Raw genomic sequence first — 21510 nt, 5'->3', positions numbered from 1 at the left:
TTAATGCAGTTAAAAAACGAACAAAAACCCCTTCCTCTTGTTATTGCCCCATACCCACGGTTCCGTGGCATCCTGTTTGGGAATCAATTTCACTACATTATAACTGTTTAAACAAGTTCCGGTGTGGGCGAGTTCAAAATAATGATGATGATAATAAATAACTAGTAATAAATAATAAATAACTAGTAATAAATAATAATTAATAGTAATTAATAATAACTGTTATTACCAAGAAATTTTTTTTAATTTAACCAAAATTATTAAACACTTTCAAATGTATCTAATATTTTTCTTTCCCTGTATGTTTTTTTCTCCGTAAAGACGCGTTCCTGATAATTTCCCTCTCATGGTTTCTAGAATTTCCCTCTCGTGGAAGAGAGAAGCTGCTTCCATTGACTTAACATTGCATACATGAGTTGGGAAAAAAATTCATTAAAAATCAAATAAATTTTTTAAAAATAAAAAAAAAATATCTTGACAATAAACGGTTTTCGTGGCATCCACTCAAAAAAAATGATGAAGTTATGAGCGTAAAGACTATGCGAAAAAATTCATTAAAAACCAACAATTTTACATTATGCTCCCGTTTGAGTGGGTCATGTGAGGAATCAGGTGACGTCAAAACCAGTTTCATTCCGAAGCGCGCGCTTGCTAATACTTAACCTTATATATTCTAGAAACCTTGGGTGCCACGTAGAGAAGTCACTGCTAGAATTTTTGAGCCAGGTCCGTCCTAACGATGTTCACGTTGGCTCTGGTGTCGATGACCATCCGACATGAAAGTCCATGAATTTCGTCCCTCATAAACGTCGCGTTCACATGGGAAATAGAAAAAGCGGGTTTTAAACCCGCTTCAAGAATTTTCACCAATGATTGATCTTCATTTCTTTCCTTACGAAGGGAAAAAGTCGTCAAGCGGGTGCTAGCACTCCCAATGCTACCGCAATATTTGCACATGTGAATGAGGCTAAAGAGTCCATGGTCTGCATCATACAGCTGTGAGAAGTGGTACACTCGGCATGGCGAATCTTCCGTACTGGCAGTCAAAGGAGTGACCTACAGAGTGAGGGACCAGATCAGTGAATGACCTAGAGCGCATGCAATATGCGAGGGACCAAAGCAGTGGGCAAACACGTGAGGGACCAAAACACTTGAGTGACCAAAAGAGTGATCTAGAGAGTTTGTATACCAGTGAGTGAGCAAAACAGTGTTCACGCATGTGAGTGATAAAAACAGCGTGGAAGCATGTGAATGACTAAAAGAGTGACTTTAAGAACACGGGTGTACTTGCAGGAATGGATATTGCGTATTTGGAGTCGTGGGGAACCATAACTCCAAATACGGTACACCACGGTTCTTTGTGATGCATTGCTTAGCAGTTATTTTTTGTAGTGCTTTACTTAGTAATAATTGATGCTTATTGTGTGTGATACATCGCGTGTTGCAAATTATATTGTCTCGTTTTCAAGACGATACAGTGTCCACTATCGTATATGGTGAGGTGCTGCCATCTGCCTTTTAAAGATTAAACTGATAATGAATGGACATTCCATTGAGTGCAACTGAAACACGCAATTCTAGAGCGAAACCAATGTTGTCTTAAAAGCATGGGAGAAAAAGAGAAAGTAGACTGTGTGAAACGAAATGCATTTGAGTTTCCATCATTTCCTATAGGAAGGTTTGATGCGATATACGAATGTTCTGGATTATGAGCACGAAACGAATTATGCTCGTAAACGTCACGGCCGCAAATAAGGGGGAGCAGGCGGGTCTGGTGCCCCGGGCGCTGAACCAGGAGGGACGCCGAATTCATTCTTTAACTGCTTCATCTACATGCAAAGGGTTCTAAAAATCCGGCTTGCCCCTGGTGACAAAGTATCTTGTTGCATCCCTGGTGAACATAAGTTCAGCTGTATTGATCTCACATATTTGTCATGTTTAACTTCTTTTTCATAAATTTCGACTGCGATTTGCTGTAGCTCTTCATTTCCCGCCACTTGGCAATTTTATATGATTTCAGTCATATATTGGCATTTTTCTTGCCTTTGGCGTTATTTTCGGCGTCAATTGATGATTTCCCATAATTAGGATTCCGAATTCAAATATTTTTTTTTCGAAGAAATATGGTCAGTTTAATTTAACGTCTGCTTTGTTGGAGGAACTTTGTTTCGGACGACTCCTTATGTACCGACAGAAGAACTGAACTTGAAGTCCAGTTCAAGTTGTGGGCTTCGTTCGTAGGGAATCGAATTGAACGAATGACCCCACTTGTCGTCTGCTTTTTTTGGAGGCACATTGTTTCGGACGGCTCCTTATGTGCCGACGGAAGAACTGAACTTGAAGTCCAGTTCAAGTTGTGGGCTTCGTTCGTAAGGAACCGAATTGAACGAATGATCCCACTTGCCTTCTGCTTTTTTCGGAGGCACATTGTTTCGGACGGCTCCTTATGTGCCGACGGAAGAACTGAACTTGAAGTCCAGTTCAAGTTGTGGGCTTCGTTCGTAGGGAATCGAATTGAACGAATGACCCCACTTGTCGTCTGCTTTTTTTGGAGGCACATTGTTTCGGACGGCTCCTTATGTGCCGACGAAAGAACTGAACTTAAAGTCCAGTTCAAGTTGTGGGCTTCCTTCGTAGGGAACCGAACTGAACGAATGACGCACTTGTCGTCTGCTTTTGCCAAAAGCCCTGTGTAATTATTATTGCATTGTATTGTCGTCTGCTTTTTTGGAGGCACTTTGTTTCGGACGACTCCTTATGTGCCAACAAAAGAAGTGAACTTGAAATACGTGATGTTTTGCTCTGTAGGAAAAAAGTCGTCCCTCTACACTTGCGACTGACGGGAAATTTTCATCATTGAAGCTGCTTCTTGTTTACGTCCATAGATGTCGCTTCAACAGATAGATGTTGGTTCCGATCAGCGGGATAGAAGAACGTATTCACACGTCAAGCCCTTTACTTGAACCTTTTGTTTACTTGCACACAAATGAATTTTTTTTTGCATTGGAACAGATTGATGCGCGTAAACAAAAGAGAGAAGAATATGATCAATCAGTTTTCATTACTGTTATACATCTTATGAATTGCTCCATTGAACAAGGTATGAGCTGCCATCTCTTTTTTGTTAACTATATTATCATACTCCATGATGTTTTCAATGTTCCAATTGCTTGTATGATCTAACATAATTTTATGCATAGGCATAAACTAGTATTGCCTTCCCCCCCCCCCCCCTAAATTTCGTTTAAGCCGGGTTTTCCTAGGAGAAGGCTTTTCTTGCGCCGCGTGAACCAAACTGGATCATTTCGCGTCGGCAGAAACGTGTTACGTATAATCAATCTACCCATTTGTGTTTTCCTAGCGTGGCGCATCAGCTCATGGTGGCTATATAGTATATGGCCCTAGCATCAGCTATATAGCCGCCCTGAACTGATGTGCCACGCTAGGAAAACACAAACGCGTTGCGTGATTGCGTAACACCTGAAATGATGCCGACGCGAAATGCTCCAGTTTGGTTCACGCTGCGCCAAAAAGTCTTCTGGAAAAAAAACCCCGGCTTAAATTTCGTTAATTTCAGTGACTTCCTCTCCTCCACGATTATCAATTTTTCAACAATAACCTTACGCCAGTGATTCTCAACCCGGAGCTCATAATCACCCCCCCCCCCTCGTGGTGCCAAAGGGAAAAATTATGGGGGTTCTTAACCTATGGGTCGTGACCTAAACTTGGATTGCTGAAGTATCCAAAACGGGTCATTCAAATCCACTAACGGTGATGTTCTTGAGCTATTAGTCATGATCAAAACTTGATCACGGGAGGGGGGGGGGGGTTTCCGAGATGAGTCAAACCATTGACAGCCCAGGATTCTTGAACTATGGGTCACGACCCAAACTTGATTCGATGGGGACTTCCGAGATGAGTCATACGAATCCACTTACAGTCAAGAGCTCTTGAACTATGCGTTATGGCCCAAACCTGATTCACAGGCTTTTTAGATGGGTCTTACAAGTTGGTGTACGCGAAGGACAGGGTGGTGGTTTGGGGTCCCCCAAGCCAGGATTACAGTGTTATTTTGCCAGAAAAAGGTTAAAAGAAACCCCCATCAGAAGAAAAATTTAAAACCCTCTCCCCACAAGAAAGTTCTGCTTATGCCTATGGCCGTACAAATCTAATAAAAACAAAGGATTCTTGAGCTAAGGGCAAAGCTGCAACTAGCAGGAGCATGCAGATCAGGTGTCCCACATTGTTCTGAGAGGGCGCAAAATTCACCCTTTAACCTCTCTTTCAACATTAGGTGGGCACCAAAATTTATTCTTGTCTCGGCTTGGTCAGCCGGGACAAATCCACTAGCACAGTTTCTTTTATAAATGCACTTTCTGCACCACTGGGTTTCACTAATTTCTGAAAACAAAGACCCATAGGTCATGACATTGGTCTTGTTGTTGGTTTTGGATTGCAGCTGAAAAAGGTTCAGAAGCCCTGGTTTATAATCATTTTGGCAAAAAATGTATATTTGAGCTTAATCGAAAATTTTGCGAATAAAAAATATAATCCATACATTGAGAATTCATCCAAGGCTTGTACGGCTTTCTATAGATACACAAGTTTTTTCTATGCATTTCAAGACAAACGCATATCTGGAGGGGGAAGGAACGGTACACATCTCTAATTGTAGACAAGCCTTTTTTCGCAAGAAATCTTTTCCCTGTAAAATTCATTTAAAACACGCAATTGTTTGCTGATTTAGAGTCAGTGAAAACATGTGATTTAATATTTGTGACTGTCTGTTTTCTTTTAACAGCATGGCAAGATATTCAGATGCTGACAGATCATCACGCAGAGACCGCAGTCCTGAGTCTAAACACAAAAGCCATTCAAAGAGAAGTTCTGCGAGTCCAGATAAGAAGGACAGGTCAGCTAAGAAGCACAAGTCATCAAATCTAGAGGGGCTGGAGGACGAACCAAGGACGAAATATTCTAGGGAATACGATTCCAGAAAAGACAAGTATGCTCCATCCGAAGATCTCCTGAACAGGTATATTTATGGGATTTTAATTCAGTTGTTTTAGAAAGGGGCACGAGAGATTTACTAGTGTCGACTGAATTTCTTTGTTGATTATTCGGGAAATAATTTTTATGTTTCAATTATACACACTCACTCAAGCTTGAAGGCTTTTTTGCTACTCGTTCTTAGAGTGGAAATATTTTCCTGTGGAAGAGTCATGTTGAAGTGATGTATAGGCAGAGACACATTTATGGTTTTTGCTGCCTGTGGGCTAAGCAAAGTTTGTTGCCGCCCTTCTGCCATTCGAGTCTAATTTTCTTGACTACTCTTTCTTTGAATTTTCCACCCTGTGCTATAACCCGCTTTGCCTCTCCCGCACTCCTTCAAGTAGATTTGTGTTTCTGAGTCATTCCCATGCTCACACACTCTTCAAGTCACTCGTTTAGTCATTCGTGTGCTTGCAGATACTCTAGGACATGGGTTCTCAACCGCTGCTCCATGTGCACCTCCCAGGGGCTCCGCGGCGACTCAAGAAAAATTGTATAGATCAGTAAATTTAATAGATAAATAAATAAAAGAGGCCTACAGGTTCTCTCTGCCGTAAAAATTATGTACAAAAAAGGACTCCGCGAGTCAAACAGGGCTCTGCCATAAAAATGATATACTGGATAGGTCTCCGCAAGTCAAAAAAAGGTTGAGAACTGCTACTCTAGGTCATTCTTTTGGTCATTCACATGCTTGCATTCACTCTAGGTCACTCACTCTGTTGGCCATTCCTTTTGGTCATTCACATGCTTGTTCACGTTCTAAGTCACTCTTTTACTCACTCATGTGCTTGCAAATTCTCTAAGTCACTTTTTTAATCACTCACTGACCTAGCCCCTAGTTGGTTTGGGCAGAGGTGGATTTATTGAGGGTTATAAAAACTTTGCTCCCTTCTCCCATTCTTCTAATTGTTTTGGCCAATCAATCGTCAAATTTGCTGCCCTGGACTATAGTATGCCAAGCGCCCCATAAATATGGCACTTTGCATAGGGCAGGGCTGGATAAATCACAGTTGCCACTTTTGACTAAGAAATTAGTATTGGCACCTGAAATTTTCTACGTAGAGTTACTAAATTGGAATCTGAGGTCAATACGAAATTTTTATATCAGTGTGTCTATTAATCTATTAATAACAAACACGATCACTATGTCCTAAAACAGTCAAGAGAAATATGATTTTTTTACCTTTTTTCATAGAAAAATGATCTAGGCTCCTAGATCTTTTCGCGATTTGTAAAGCCCTGGTATAGGGTGACCATGTGACTCATAACTCATATTTTGTTGGACATTGCTTGTTTTTCGGTAGTTTTGGCTGTCTCGATATGTTCACAAAATTTCTTGTTTTTTCAGTGAAGCTTGCTTTTAATTGAAATATCTACTGAAATCTTGTTTTGTACACTTTTTGGAAATGATAAAAAAAAGTGTCAAAAATCTATGATCATGATATTATTATAATAATTATAATTAATTTATATTTTAAATTTTATAAATTACCCAGAATTTCTGGGAATTTTTTTTTTTTTACAAAAAAATGAGTATAAACCCTGAATTTACTTTTTTCAACTTTAGTATTAATTTATTTTATAACTTTACAATTGGGCTGTGGCCCTGGGGATCCAGGTCCAGGCACCCTCATTTGGGAACTGCTGATCTATGGGGGACCATTTTTTGATTCCGTTCGAGACTGGTTTTCAGCTTAGACAAGTTTCACTGAACAATTTAAATTTTGTAATGATAAACAACATATTTTTATACGTGGTATTCAAGATACATAACATGCCTATAATGTATGTATTTTTTCCCCCTCCTGTGTAGGCGTAGAAAAGAAAGAGCCAGGGTCGCAGCTGTGGGTAATCCGGATAATTGGTTGAATTCTCCTGAAAGACATGCTGAGTATGTATTTAGATATATTCTATGTTTATATTTGGTTCGCCGTTAGAAAATGTTAATCTATTGATAATTTATTTTTGAATTAGTTTACCGATGGATTTCTTCCTTTAAAAGTATTGTTGATTGTTATGCAGTAGACTCTCAATAATCCAGCCCATCCGACCTTTTTAAGCAGATTTTCTTCAAACCATAGAAGTGGGAAAACATGTTACTACATCTCTTTGCGCAGAAGTTTAGATTGCAGCAAATCCTCGATATGCAACATTCTGCTGACCAAGAAATATAGTTGCAGAGAGATTATCGTTATATCGAGAGGCAATATTATCATCACTGGTGGCCAAGAGACAATCTGGTGCTTCCCATTCATTCTCATTATCCTCTGGGATTTCTTTTGGATTGTGGTGTAGTCACTCTCATCAACGTTAAATACTCATGAATAGTTTAGCATGTGTTTGTTCACTAATTTTTTTGAGGTCAAAGAATTGTGTCATTCTTTCTTCATTGAAACCTTTCATTCACATTAGAATGTAATTATAACAGTCTGTATTAAAATCAGATGACCACTTTGTTTATATCCCTAAATTGGACTGGTCCAAATACGACAACATTGACTGGTCCAATTTAGGAAACATTGCCATTTTGTGCAAATAGCTCATTACAAATGACAATATAGATATATTTTAATTGCTTATTACTAAAAATACAATCAAAGGGTTAGGAAATATACAGTAAATAACAAGACAGCACTTTCCTCTGAATCAAATTTTTTAAGCCTTAAGAAAAGGTGATGAAAATAGTAACAAATAGCTGTGTAATAAAGATAATGTGTAATCATACCAAGACAAAATGCAACTGGAAATATCAAAAATGTGCTATGCACACTTCTTCAGTAGCCCTGCCCTATTGTATCAAGTAAATGTACTAATCAACTCCTATTTTTGAAAACAAGAGGTGGTCCACATTAGGCTACTTTCCCCCATTTAAATATTACTTAAATAATCAATTTTTTCAACACTTATCTTAATTTTACGTCTAATCAAAAAAATGTCAACTATTATTTACTCGAAATTAGTAATGAATTGTAAAATTTACGGCTTATTTTCCTGTTTTTTCTCTTTAAATGTTATTTATCCCTTTCGCCTCTTTCAGTAGCTTAATATGTTTCTTGTCTAGGTACATCCTTCAGTTAATGAACTTGTGTAATTCATGCTCACTTCCACTTTATTGCAGTAGGATTCTATTCTCAGTTTCATGTTTTCTTTGTCATAGAAATTCACCATTACATATGTATGTATGGTGAATATCACTTTCACAGAAAGTGATACACACCACCCAATAAAATATAATCAGCAAATTTCTAATTTATGCGAAAAATTCCAATTAATGTAGTTTTTTTAAATTAGTTTGTTGGGCTTGGATTTACACAGATATTTGGCCGAATACCTAAGCATTATTCGGCTAAACCGAATATTTGGCGAAAGGGCGAATACAGAATAGTGGCAGAATATTCGTCCCATCTCTAATATTGTTGTATCGAGAGGAATTTAACATTGCACTCTTGGCGATTCCAAATAAGATTTGAAAAAATACATATATCGAAGAAGAAGGGTATATCAAGATTGATGAAACAAGGTTTCACTGTATATGGGCTTTTCCAATTCACTTCCACTGATCCGGCGATTAGGGTAATCCAGCATACCCTGGTCAGATATGCAGCGGATTAGCAAGAGTACACCATTTTTCAAATTGAAGCTTGTTTCTTTTTTCATCTTTATCCCGTCTTTTAATTAGATGTAGCTAATAGATTTTTTTCGTTGTTGTTGCAGCTCTGATGAGTTTGATACCGATGATGAACAGCTGAAACGAAGTATGAAACCAGAAGCTCCTACAGAAAGTAAGAAAAGGCATATATAATTGAAGACTGCTAATGGGAACAGGCCTTAAAGATACTAATTTTTATATTGTTGAAATCATAGGCATCTGCAGAATTTTCTCGGGGGGGGGGGGGTTCAATTTTTTTCCCTTCTGGGGTGGGGGGTTAAGTTTTTTCCTGCGAAATGAAACTATAATCTGCTTGGGGGGGGGGGGGGTGAAGGTTAGAATCCCCAATGCCCTCCACCCCCTTTGCATAGGCCAATGATTAAAATTATCTCATGGCCAGGATTAACCATTTCGCAATTCACCACAATAACTGTTATGGGTGTGTAATAAGGCAAACATGGGTTTTATGTGTGTATATATATATATATCTTTTTTTTTTTCTGTGTGTATCTTCTCTATACAAATCTACTTTTTAGACCGATCACCACCAAATTTTTCATATACATGAAATAGGACCCGGATTGAATGATAGGCTACTTTAAAAGTTCACCAGAGCTAGGAAAATGCCTAAAATGGGCAAAAATCTGTCGGGCAACAATGGTCTTTGAACTTCAACAATGACTTCTAGAATGTTTACTTTGGTTGCCATGGTTCCCTAACAAAGCATTTCAGACATGCATATGCCTTTGCAATGGTTTGTGGTTTCTTTAACTCCTTTACAGCCTATTTTTTCCCCCTCAAAATAGACTTGTCCAAGTCTCAACTAATCTTTTTTCCCCTCTTTTTATTCTTTTTCTCCTCGCTCTTCTATGAGACTTAGACTTGTTTTTCAATTTTTCGTCTCTGCAGAGATCTTTCATTCTCTTCCTCATTCTTCACAAATCCAAAACAAAACCATACTCCCTATCTGGACCGTTTTTGGGCATTTTGAACTGTATAGAGTTAATGCTGCCAGTATTATGTATAATAGTTTATTCCTTTAAAATGGTTTGTCACTTTTTCCTCAAAACCGAGGCAGCTCCGGGTATTATAGCTAGTGGCATACACTACAGCATGTTCAAAAGGCTTACTTAGGCTCTCAACCCGAGTAAAATAAATGATATAAAATGAATGCGTTATTTAGATACTTTTCCTAATTATTGAAGTATATGTTTTCATAACATAATAATAAGGTTAGTTGACGGTAGCCCCTAAATAATACACAACAGTCGCAGTTGATAAGGCAGATTTACATGATTTATATTAAAAATCTGTGTATCAATCATGATTTGTTTTTTTTTAAATTTTTAGAAGAGGATCATGTGAATAACTAGGCCTATTACATGACTGCAGAAATAGTCAGAGAAAACTTGCTGTCAAAACGGCTATCTAAAAAAAATTTCATTTTTTTCAGATGTCTTTTGTGAAAGATAGATGGCAATTAAACTTGTACATTGCGAATACAGTGATACCTTGACTATAACGAAGATAATTCGTTCTGGGATCACATTTGTTAGCCGAAAACTGTGTAAGCCAAAACTTTCATTAGCCGTTATCTAAGACAGACACTGTATGAGACGGAAACCTGTTTTCAACAGAATCGAAAATAATATAAAAGCAAAATTTTTTTTTTATTAAGAAATAATTTTTTTTTTTTTTTTTGGAAATTAGCCAATATGAATGGGGTCTGGTCCCATTTGAATCAGATAATTGTACTTTACTACTATATTTAGTAATATTTTTTGGCTGTGTGGAATTCTGATTCAAGCATGTAAATTTTTGTGGAGGTTTGTCCAGGCTTGGACTACGACAGATGGCGCCTTCATTTCCGACCAAACTCGATCGGTAGTAAATTGCTGTATGGCGATATGAGCAGAGTGGTCAAGTAGTATTAGTAGTAAGAATAAAGACTATAGAACAAGTCCAACTCTGATGTTAATAAATATATTAAGCATCAAACATACACTCAGAACACACATTCCGGCACGTACCAATTTGTCAGAAATTAGACAGAAGAGTTTGTATGAGGTGCATATAGGCTACTGTTAAGTAGTAGTAGTAAAATGAAGGCCACAGACCGCCCCCCCTCCCCCACCGTGCCAGTAAAATGGAGACCATGGACCCCTTGGGGTAGTAAAATGACAGTCACTGACTCCTTCACAAAATATCTAGTACACGGTATAGCAATTCAAACCCATTAGTTAATTGCTTTTTCATCTAAGCTCATGCCCCCTCCCCGTAATCTCTCCCAGGTGTTCTTGGCCCCTAGTCTACTTCATGACAGTGTAGCTGAAAAGAATCATCGTAATTTTCTTTGATTTGAACTAAATGGAAGTTACATGGACATACTCGAAATAAGATAGTTTCTTATGTTGTGTGGACTTGATGAATGCTTTTGTTTAGGTAAGAAAAAGAAGAAGGCTTCTAAAGAAAAAAAGAAGCATAAGAAAGAGAAAAAGAAAAGGAGGAAAGAAAAAGAGAGGGAAAAGAAAAGGAAACATTCCAAGAAAGAAAAAAAACGTAAAGAGGCAGCAGTAGCTGCGGCTGCTGCAAGAACGAGCAGCAGTGGTAGTGACAGTGAGAGCTCTTCCGAAGGCAGCGATTCCAGCCGGGATGAAAATCCACAGCACGACTCCCAGAAGTTTGATATGTGGGTCGAAAAACGAAGTGAGTACAAAAATATTACATTACAATAATCTAGAAGAGAGAGCGATAAGATATTTTTTTGTGTGTATCTGCAGCAACCTGCATGCATATTGAAATATAAATTTTCGTTCGATAACCTATTTCTTCTTCATTCTAGGAAAAGATGACGGTGACTCTGAGCCAGAAGTTGTTGGCCCATTGCCGAAGACCCATGTTCAGCTTTCAGTCAAAGAGTAAGCATAACCACCCCCTTCGTAGTCTCGTTTCTTTTTTTCTTCAATCCTCTTTAGAAGTTACTGTAGAGTACCTTGATTTACAAGTTTGATCTCATGCCAAAGAGTTACTCAATATTAAACATATTTCATTATTTTGTTTTTGTTCAGCATAGTGGTTTCCCCCTCCAGCCCTGATTTCATATATTTTGTTAAGGAGGGGAATCGGCATCCATAAATTCAAGCATTATCACAGAATATTCTGCAATGCTGAAAAATATCCTCTCAAAAAAAAAACCATATATTACATATACACATATACACATACACCCAATTAAATATAAATTAATACAAAAATTAATGAAAATTTTGATTTGATGAAAATTCAGAACTGAAAAAAAAATTTAAATTTGTAAATTTAATTATTTGTAACAGAAATTATTTCAAAACTAACAAAAATTAGGACCTAATGATCTACGAACTGCTGATTATTTAAAATGGATGAATTAAAAATGAGAAATAATTGAAATGAGATATAAATAATTAAGCACCAATGGTTAATGAAAGAGAAAAAATTTCAGGATTGATGAAAATTCAGAATTAATTAAAGAAGAAAAATTTCATTATTGGTCAAAATTCAGAATTAATGAAAGGAAAAAAATCCCCGGATTGATCAGAATTCGTGGAAGGAAAAATCCCAGCATTGATCAAAATTCAATCAGAGAAATGATTCCAGAATTTATTAAAATTCCAGAATAAAATCAGTTGAAGCTCAGACTTGTTTTGTACAAAAAACACATGTATATATGTAATTTTTTTTGCATGTTTACATTTGATTATATGTATATTTTTTTCATTTCTACTACGTAAGTGCAGAGCTTTCCAAACCACGGGGCCCAGCGCAACCACAGCTGAGGGTGACTCTGAAGGATGATATAGCTATATAACAGTGTTTCTCGTATTTGTTTACGTGCACTTGAGTGAAAATTCTCAATAATGGACACCTGTGGGGCAGAAAACGTTGTCCTTTAGGGGGTGTGCTAATAGCTAGCTAGGTATATACAGTGGAGCCCACACTGGCGGAATTCAGAAAAGTGTCCATTCTGGAGAGATTCTACTGTAGACATACATATAGCCTTGATAATGTTTTTTTTCCTTCCAGTTATGGGAAAGCCCTGCTACCAGGTGAAGGTGCTGCAATGGCTGCTTATGTTGCTGAAGGTAAGAGGATCCCACGCAGAGGTGAAATCGGTCTAACCAGCGACCAGATCGAGTCTTTTGAAGCTGTTGGCTATGTTATGAGTGGGAGCAGGTATGAGGGAATTCTGTTTAATTGAAATTCATGAATTAGAATGAAATTGATTGTGTAGCAGTAGTATCAATAGACATGTTTAGGCAGATTGCCACAACAATAGTCATGTCCAGTGTTCTTTTCCAGAATTTTTTTTTGTGCACGGAGCATGATATTTTTTTAATTTGAGGTAGCTATTTAGAGATGGAATAAATATTCACTTACTAATTAGTATTCTGCCCTTTTGCCAAATATTCAGTTTGGCTGAATGTTGCTTGGGTATTCGGTCGAATTACACTAAAATAGGGTACTGAGATATACTCTACTTTAGTGGGTATATATATATGTTATGGTAAATGTGATAAAATCCACTTACTATGCTTACTTACCCGGTATGTATTTTGGTGAGTTAGATAAATTTCCCTAAATTTATCACTTTTAGAGATAGACAGTTTTTCCTCAGTCCAATATATCAAGAAAACTGATATTTTTTTCAAGATTATATGCCGAGGTGAACTCAGAAAGGCATTCATCTGGTCTTCGTCAGGACTTGAATACAGGCTCTCTTGCATTCCGGACAAGCATGCTACCATTTACACTACTGGAAACACAACCCTCTCTATCTCTCTGCCTTCCTTATTTCACACACACTGTGGTTTGAGGCACTGAAGTAGAGGCATTAGTAGCCCTTTTAACTTCAACAAATGGCTCACGGGTGGGACGGTAAAGATAGAGATAATCAGCCTTTTCTCGGCCCAATATATAGGGTCAGGTGGGGTAAAATGGTCATAAAAAGAGGTATTTTCATCTTTAAAGTGGTATAACACATGAATTTTTAAAAAATTATATATTTTTTTGGCTGATATTTTACATTACATTCTTAGAGAGTACATTGGCTCACACTTCAAAAATATTTTTTGAGTGCAACACTTTAATTTTTAGACCCTACTTTTATGACCACTTTACCCCATGGGGTGGGGTAAAGTGGTCATATACCAAATAATAATCAAATTTAAAAAAAATAGAGTAGACATTGATATTTTATTTTAAAATATTTATTCAACATCCTTTTGCTTTGATTAAATTTCGAACTTATAATGTCCTCTTTGGTCAAAAGCTGGCTCAGATAAGACTTTCACCACAGCAAACTCTTCTATTTCGTCCATGTCGTCTTTTTCTGGGAAGGTGTAAAATCCCTTATTTTGGATTTTTCAAGATATTTCACAGTTAAGAGATCCCCATCTTGATCAATTACTTGTCCAATAAATTTCTTCATTGATTTTTTCCCTTCATACTCAACGAGCACCCAACATCCTACATATATCTTTTGCGGAGTGTGAACATGTATGGCTGGCTTAAGATCTTTAGGAAAGCTTTTTTGTTTTTTAGTTACAGGAGTTTTGCAAGGTTTTCACATATTTCTCCCTTCTTGCTCATTTTTTAATCGACATAAAACTGTTTCTTCAGTTAAGACTTCTCCAGTCTTAGCTTGAACTCTTTTTTGCTTTGCTCTAGAGTTCTGCATTGCCATTCTATTTATTGTACACATTGGTGGAGACAATGTTGTGAGTATTGCTCGCTTTAGGTCCTTCATTGGTGACACAATAGTGGTATCAGCGATTCTTGATACTTCTTCTGCTTCCAAGTTCAAGTTGCCCAATCCGGAGGTTGAGGGTCTTAGATCTTCATTCTCAATTTCTTCCAAACGTGAAAATTCAGCATCAGAAACTCCATTAACTACTATTCGTTTTTCCAATTCTTGTTTATTTATTGGGTACAACCCACTGCCGAGAAAACCTTTCACTGCATTTTGTGGCCGTAAACAATCCACCAACTGCTTCAACAGAAATGGAAAAACACTTTTTGATACATTTTGAAGTCGACTTTCACGAAACCATTTTTTTAGAATCCCTTTCCACGCTTTCTTCAAAGGAGAAAAAACACCAACATCTAGTGGCTGTAAAGCATGACTTGTATGAGGTGGTAAGCACAATATTACAATGTCATTATCTATGGATTTTTTTACTGAGCCGTAAGTCATATGACTCCCATGTCCATCATAAATTAAAAGAACAGGCTTCTCTATGTTTTTGGTATGGTTAACGAAATGGTCCATCCAAGATTCAAATACCAAGTCTTGCATCCAGCCAGATTCAGTACATGCATATAACGCACCAGGTGGGCCACCTTTGGTCCAAGCTTCATACAAATGAGCTCCCTTATAAATTGTGAATGGTGGCATATAGTGGCCACTTGCTGAAACACGAAAAAAGGACACTGAACATCATTTTCCCACATGTTGCGGACTTCAAATAAGCGTGTACCCATACCAGCCTCATATAAATTAAAAATTCTATCAGGACTTTCATGAAGACCATTTTTCTCAATAACGTGTGAGTAAATATCAAAAAGGTATTTAGTGTTCTTGCCGTCAAATTTGCTGCTCTAGCTTTTGTAAGCAATTCAGGCTTGCGCTTGGTCAATTCATTTGCCCATCGCTTTTCAAAATTCCTGAGATAATCAGGTCCTGGTGACTTTCCTCCGAAAGGACTTTCTCTGGTGTTTGGATATCTGAAATAGGTTTGAATTAAGTAGGATATATCTAAACGATCGAAGGGGTGTCCACACTGTGAAAGAAATTTTAAGCCCTCAACAATCCAAGATTCTTCTTCAAATGTCAGCCACGATTCTCTTCCTGAACCCTTATGTTTTGGCTTGTTAATTACCCATCTTCTCAAAGTTTGATATGGAATGTTATATTCATGGGCTGCAGCATACATTGTCTTTCCATTTTCTACAGCAAGCAATGCCAACTGTAGTGTCTCATCAGAATACTTTTGTGTAGCATTTTTAATATAGTTTCTAGGCATGTTAAGTCTGAAAAAGAGAAAATTGAACTGTTTACAATCAAGAAATGATGTATTTTTTCAAAAATTTCCAAAAAATCCAACTATTAATTATTATATTAGGAAAAAATAATCTATGGTGACTGTGGGATAGCTAAGCCTAATGCTATGACCACTTTACCCCCTATCAAGGGAAACGGTTATTTTTTCCAGGATTTTATGCAGAGTTCATCTAGGCATAAAATCCAGAAAATATCTGTGTCCTTTATCACTTTTACCAGCAATTATGCATAATATCCAAGCTTCGCATCATTGGTAAACATTATAAATTGTACTATATATTTCGTACATGTATTGTATCATTATATTGGGTTCTGACTATATTCATCATTCATACTGGGGAATTTTTTTCATATTTATCAAATTCACCAATTACGCTAGAGTATTATGCATAATCACAGGTAAAGGTGATAGATTTCAAGTATTTATCAAATTTACCAATGATACTTGGGCATTATGTATATTCGCCAGTGAAAGTGATAAATTTATCAAACTTACCAAGATTGGTAAGTATGCATAATAACCAGTTAATATGTATAATAATCAATTTATCACATTTACCGTGACATCCTGCATGGATCGTGTTCTAGATACATTCGAATCCCGTTATAATGAACTTCAAGAGACCAGAGAAATCACTTCGTTATAAAGGAATTTCAGGTTTTTGCATTGTTCCTATGTAAACTTATCGGAGGGCTTACACAAGTGTTTGTTAAACCAAGATTTTCGCTATAACAGTATTTGTTAAAATGTGATTTGACTGTATTAACAAATTACTCGATGTCTTGCAATTTCAGAATATACAAACAAGCAATGTAGCAATTCATTATGAATGTTCATGAAGTGCATGTGCACAAGTAGCATCTGGTTTCGTTAAACCGTGCAGCAAGCAATATGGTAGCAATATTTGTGGAATACAGTGAAACCTTGCTACAACGGTGCTTAATATAACAATAAATACCTCTACAATGTTATTTTTTCAAGTCTTTCTTGAAAATGTCTACAATCTAATGTTAATGCCTCTTGATGTAACGATACTCCCTCTACAACAATATTTTTTTTTTGGTCTACAGAGTATCGTTATATCAAGGTTTCACTGTATATCAAAATGTTTCTTGCTTTGATTCTGTATCTTGAAAGGGTTTGTGGAAGCAAGGTTCAAATGTGTGTGGAAATAGCCATGTGGCTTAAAATATATATTTTTTTGCATTTCCTTATACACATGTAATTAGAATGCTGTTCGTCTCTGTATTTCAGGCACCGTCGCATGGAGGCTGTGCGATTGAGAAAGGAAAATCAAATCTACAGCGCGGACGAGAAGAGAGCTCTCGCCATGTTCAACAGAGATGAAAGGCAGAAGAGAGAAAATAAGATCCTCTCTCAGTTCAAAGAGATGATCAGCGCCAAGCTGAGCCATAAGTAAAGGGCGGGGATATCTTTGTATATATTACATGAGTGTGAGATTTCTCTTACGTATTTCAGAGAGATCGCAAAAGTGCACAAGAGTGTCAGTAATATCATGTACACTATGTGTGGACAGTGTGTTTGGATGTAAAGAAAAACAGTCACAAGGACTAGATGCTGGTATGAATGGGTTGCACCAGAAAATGAGTGGCTCTTTGCTTTTCATTTGGAGACATTGACTTCCTCTTGAGAGGGTAAAAACTAGTTATAAGAAACATTGTGCCGATGTCGTACATTAGAAAATTAAGAAAAAAAAATTGGCAAGAAACATAACTTAAAATTTTATGCTTGTTACTACTGGATAATCACAGATTTCACCAAGTTACACACTTCTGTGGAACATTAGCAAGAATTTATTCTAAAAAATTCAATTCTATTAAAAAAAAACAGATGTTGACCCATCCAAACAGTCGCAAATACCTACCCTATCAAGCTATTCTTTAAATTGAGAGCAAAAGCTTTGGAATGCAGCAAAAAAGGATTGTTGAGCAAAAGCTTTCGGCAAAAGTTGTTTGTATAAATGTTTTCAGTAACAATCATGCAATTGATTGAAGCTGCAGAATTATTTGGACAGGTCTCATGTGTTTCATGTTGATTCTTCAATCATAGTTGGCAACAGGAAGAGACGAAAAATTAGATGAATCTATATACATAATAGTAGCCCCCAATTTTGTGAGGTGATGTGGACCAGTCCTTTCTTGTATTGACCCGAATTTCGGGGTTAAATGGAAATAAAGGTGTAAGAATCATATGTTTATACACAAAAGTTATTTTTTAATTACAGTAATACCTCGGCTAATGAAGGTAATTTGTTCCGGAATCATGTTCGTTAGCTGAAATTTGATTTCATATAGGTTTATGTGAAAAATTGTTCAGTTCCTTACATGTACTGCTTAAAATTTTAAAGATAAGTTTTTTTAAAACAACGAGGGGCGCTATAGAAAAAAGACAACAAATGATCAAAGGCTAAAATTAACTGCTTCAAAATTGGATAAATGAGGATTTACGGGACAGGATTCCCAGTGACCTGGGAAGTCAGGGAAATATGCAAGCACAGTCCATACCACTTAATGTAATCATAGCGGAACTCAGTGTTTCTGGTAACAATAACCAAATGATAACTATATCCGAAAAAAAAGTGTGGTGACCATACATCCCATTTGTTTGAACAAGACGTATGTTGAACAGGTGTCTGTGAAACAGTTGTTCTCCTGTTATTATTTCCCTCATAATTGGTTGTAAAAGGTTCAATCATTCAATTTTTTTTTATGCTATTCTAAAACTGGCCCTTTTTCCCCCCTCTTAAGCTAAAATTTCCCATTTTTGTTAATCAGCCATTATGAAACATTAGAATGAAACTGTCTGATGTTTATTACAAATTACAATTTTTTTAGCATAGTATGTTTCATAGATCCCTTGAGAAAGTCTCTCAGAAAAATTAGTTTGATTCTTTGGAATCTTTTGATCAGGGAAATTATCTGGGGAGTTTGCTAGGAACCCTGCAGAAAGATTAAATACTACTACGATACCTTGTCCATATTCCTCTGCGGAACCTCTAATGAACTGGTACATGTTGGAATGTGTGTGTATGCATAGTAAACCTTCCGTGAAGTTTGGTTCTGTGTAATGCTTGTTATGTGTAGTGCTCCCATCTGCAATCAGTTTTTTTAAACTATGAGTTTTTCCTCAACTCATAGAGCATGGAGTGTAGTGAATGAATAATTATAGCGTTGTAGGCCTGTTGCTCTCTGCTCCGAGACTTTTTAAGATTAAATACTGAATATCTTTCTATTTCACACTGTGTACACAACAGCACTAAAAATTCACACACAACACTATATATGCACTCAAACTGTTTGGTACACACGCACACGGAACAATTCAATCGGTAGTAAATGGCCCATGGCGATAGACCAAAATTGTGTTCGATTTGAAAGAAGGAACCAAGTCTAAGCTGGTTTTGATGCACAACCCAGTTGAGTTCATAAGTGTCCTCATCTATTTGTGTTTTGGTCAGCTCATTTCTCTGTCTCATATTTATGCAAACGGAAAAGAAGATAAAAGCTCTTATAATGTCTAGACTGTTTAGTCTGATACTTATAGTATTGCATTGAAAGAATGCGTGCTCCGAAACCATAGACTCCTTTTTTTTAAATGCATTTTCTATTGGCTGGATCTTTCATTTTACATGAAAAACTCTCAGACAGAGAGTTGTAGGTACATTTGGCAAAAGATTCCAAAGTGGAAATAAGTTAATTGGGCTTGAGTGACAGAAATTTTGATTATTGCAGTTATAATTCAGTTCACAATGCAGCTGTTCTGTGTTAGCGTGTGCATTCACATCAACGAGAATGTTCATTAGCTTAATCCGTAATTGTTAACCGAGGTATCACTGTACTAGAAAATATCAGACATGTATACAATGAAAATATCGAATAAGATCAAGTACAATTTACACGGACACCAAGATACTCTGTGGTGCTCATAAGAAACAACAGGTTTCGTCTAAAAACAAGTCTTCCAAACTTATTTATCTATTCCCCCCCCCCCCCTCATAAACAAATTCTATCCTTGCTTCACCAACCCATAAGATTCCATGTTGTATTTTTTACTCTTCTACCATCCCACTAGTCTGTTCCCCATTGTTGAGCATATAAGTATTCTTTAAACTAATTTTGCCCCAACAGATGGTGTTTCGCATATCATTTTAATGCACCCATTTTTTTAAAATCAGTTTATGGAAAGTACCCTTGGATAACCAAAAATTCTCTGTTAAAATCGAGGGTTCTACTGTATATGTGTGTATACTTTGTCGTCTAGCTGTCATTGCGTGTAAAAAAATTTAAACTATATCATATTTTATTTGTCAGTTCTTGCTTTTGTATGAAAAAAATCATTTGAATAAACAATGGCTTGATTGTTTTATCTGTTATGCATTAAATTTTGATACACTTATATAATGTCGCAATCTCTTGCCTACAAAAGATGGCAGCATTAAAAATTCACACACAACACTCAGTCTGTTAGGTACACACACACACTTTTATCCAGACTCTGTCACGAAGCTGGGATGGAAGAGATCTCGGCAATAGGGTAAGTCTGGTGACAGTCTCGGCGTTAATTCATTCATTGCCCGCAAAAAGATTTTCATGAGAAAAAAAAAATCCACTCACTGGCGAGATCATCTACCTGAGGCAAAAACAATTTATCCACTGAAGAAAGTAGCAAACATTTTCATCGCTGTATTCTTAACAGCAGTCTAGTCTCCTGAATTTCTACTCCATCTCACGGAGTCCCAAAAATTCTTATATGAGCCGAATTTCGACCGTGATTGTTAAAAATCCCTATTTTGGAGAGAAAAAAATTATTCCCATAGAATTTACCTAGGAAAAAAACATGCTTTCGTTTTTTATCCCTGAAATGACATCACAAGCGTAACCTCAGAATGTCAGTAAATTGTTGCCATTGCGTCAAATCACAAATAATATTTAATTTTCGGGGGGGGGGAAGATATGCCCCCCCCCCAGTTCTCCAAAACAGCCAGTTCTAATTTGGCCTTTCAACAACTCAAATTGGTGAAATGACTTCTCTGCTTTGTCACTTTGACCTAGACAGCACACTCCAGTCCAGGGCGAACTAAGCCGCGGAAGAATGCCTTTAGGACAGTGGTTCCCAACCTTTTTTCCACTCCTGGAGACCGAAAGCGTTCATCATTGAAAGAAAGATTACATCATTCATATCCGTACGTTGCACGTATTGGCAAACGTGGGCTTTCGCGCCGATGGTTCGGTGACCACAATTGAAATTCTAGGACAAGTCACGCAAGTGCCCCAAAAACAACTTCATTAGGGGTCATTAAAGCATAGCTGCCAAGTCTCCCGAATTTTTCGGGAATCTCCCGAATTTTATCTTCATCGCTCGATCTCCCGAAATGTTCTTAAATCTCCCGAATTTTTACGAAAATCACAAAAATCCCTAATTGTCCCTAAAAATTCCCTACTTCATTAAAAAAATCCCCGCTTATGAAAACAATCCCTAAGGAATTTCTTGTGGGGCATGAAGCCTCTTTTTTTTTTCTCTTTCGAAATGACGTCACACCTTGGAAAATGGGAAATTCCCTTTTTAAGGAAGTTTTACAAACCCTCTGATGGTAACAAGAAAGTTGTTTGTCTTATCGTGCAGGGAAATGGCTTAGCAGCCAATAGTCTTGGATAATAATTGAAGATTATGGTGATGCACATGTGGTCAAAA

At 37.0% G+C, this 21510-nt stretch overlaps 1 protein-coding gene across 1 annotated transcript; it reads left to right on the top strand.

Moving 5' to 3' along the window:
• The first annotated feature begins 2937 nt into the window (after window positions 1-2937).
• Window positions 2938-20184, top strand: LOC149068217 (uncharacterized). The gene is made up of 8 exons (XM_089251575.1): window positions 2938-3100; window positions 4802-5035; window positions 6866-6943; window positions 8767-8834; window positions 11144-11407; window positions 11544-11619; window positions 12761-12910; window positions 17053-20184. Exons 2-8 carry the CDS (start codon window positions 4803-4805, stop codon window positions 17216-17218), a joined length of 1035 nt encoding a protein of 344 aa, XP_089107701.1. The 5' UTR covers window positions 2938-3100; window position 4802; the 3' UTR covers window positions 17219-20184.
• Window positions 20185-21510: the final 1326 nt, after the last annotated feature.

The sequence above is a fragment of the Pholcus phalangioides genome, unplaced genomic scaffold (assembly GCF_987345545.1).
Source record: "Pholcus phalangioides strain wild (caught in Gottingen) unplaced genomic scaffold, Ppha-v1.0 ptg000027l_1, whole genome shotgun sequence".
NCBI lineage: Eukaryota > Metazoa > Arthropoda > Arachnida > Araneae > Pholcidae > Pholcus > Pholcus phalangioides.
The sequence above is the reverse complement of the archived record's forward strand: the minus strand, read 5'-3'. Positions and strand labels throughout refer to the sequence as shown.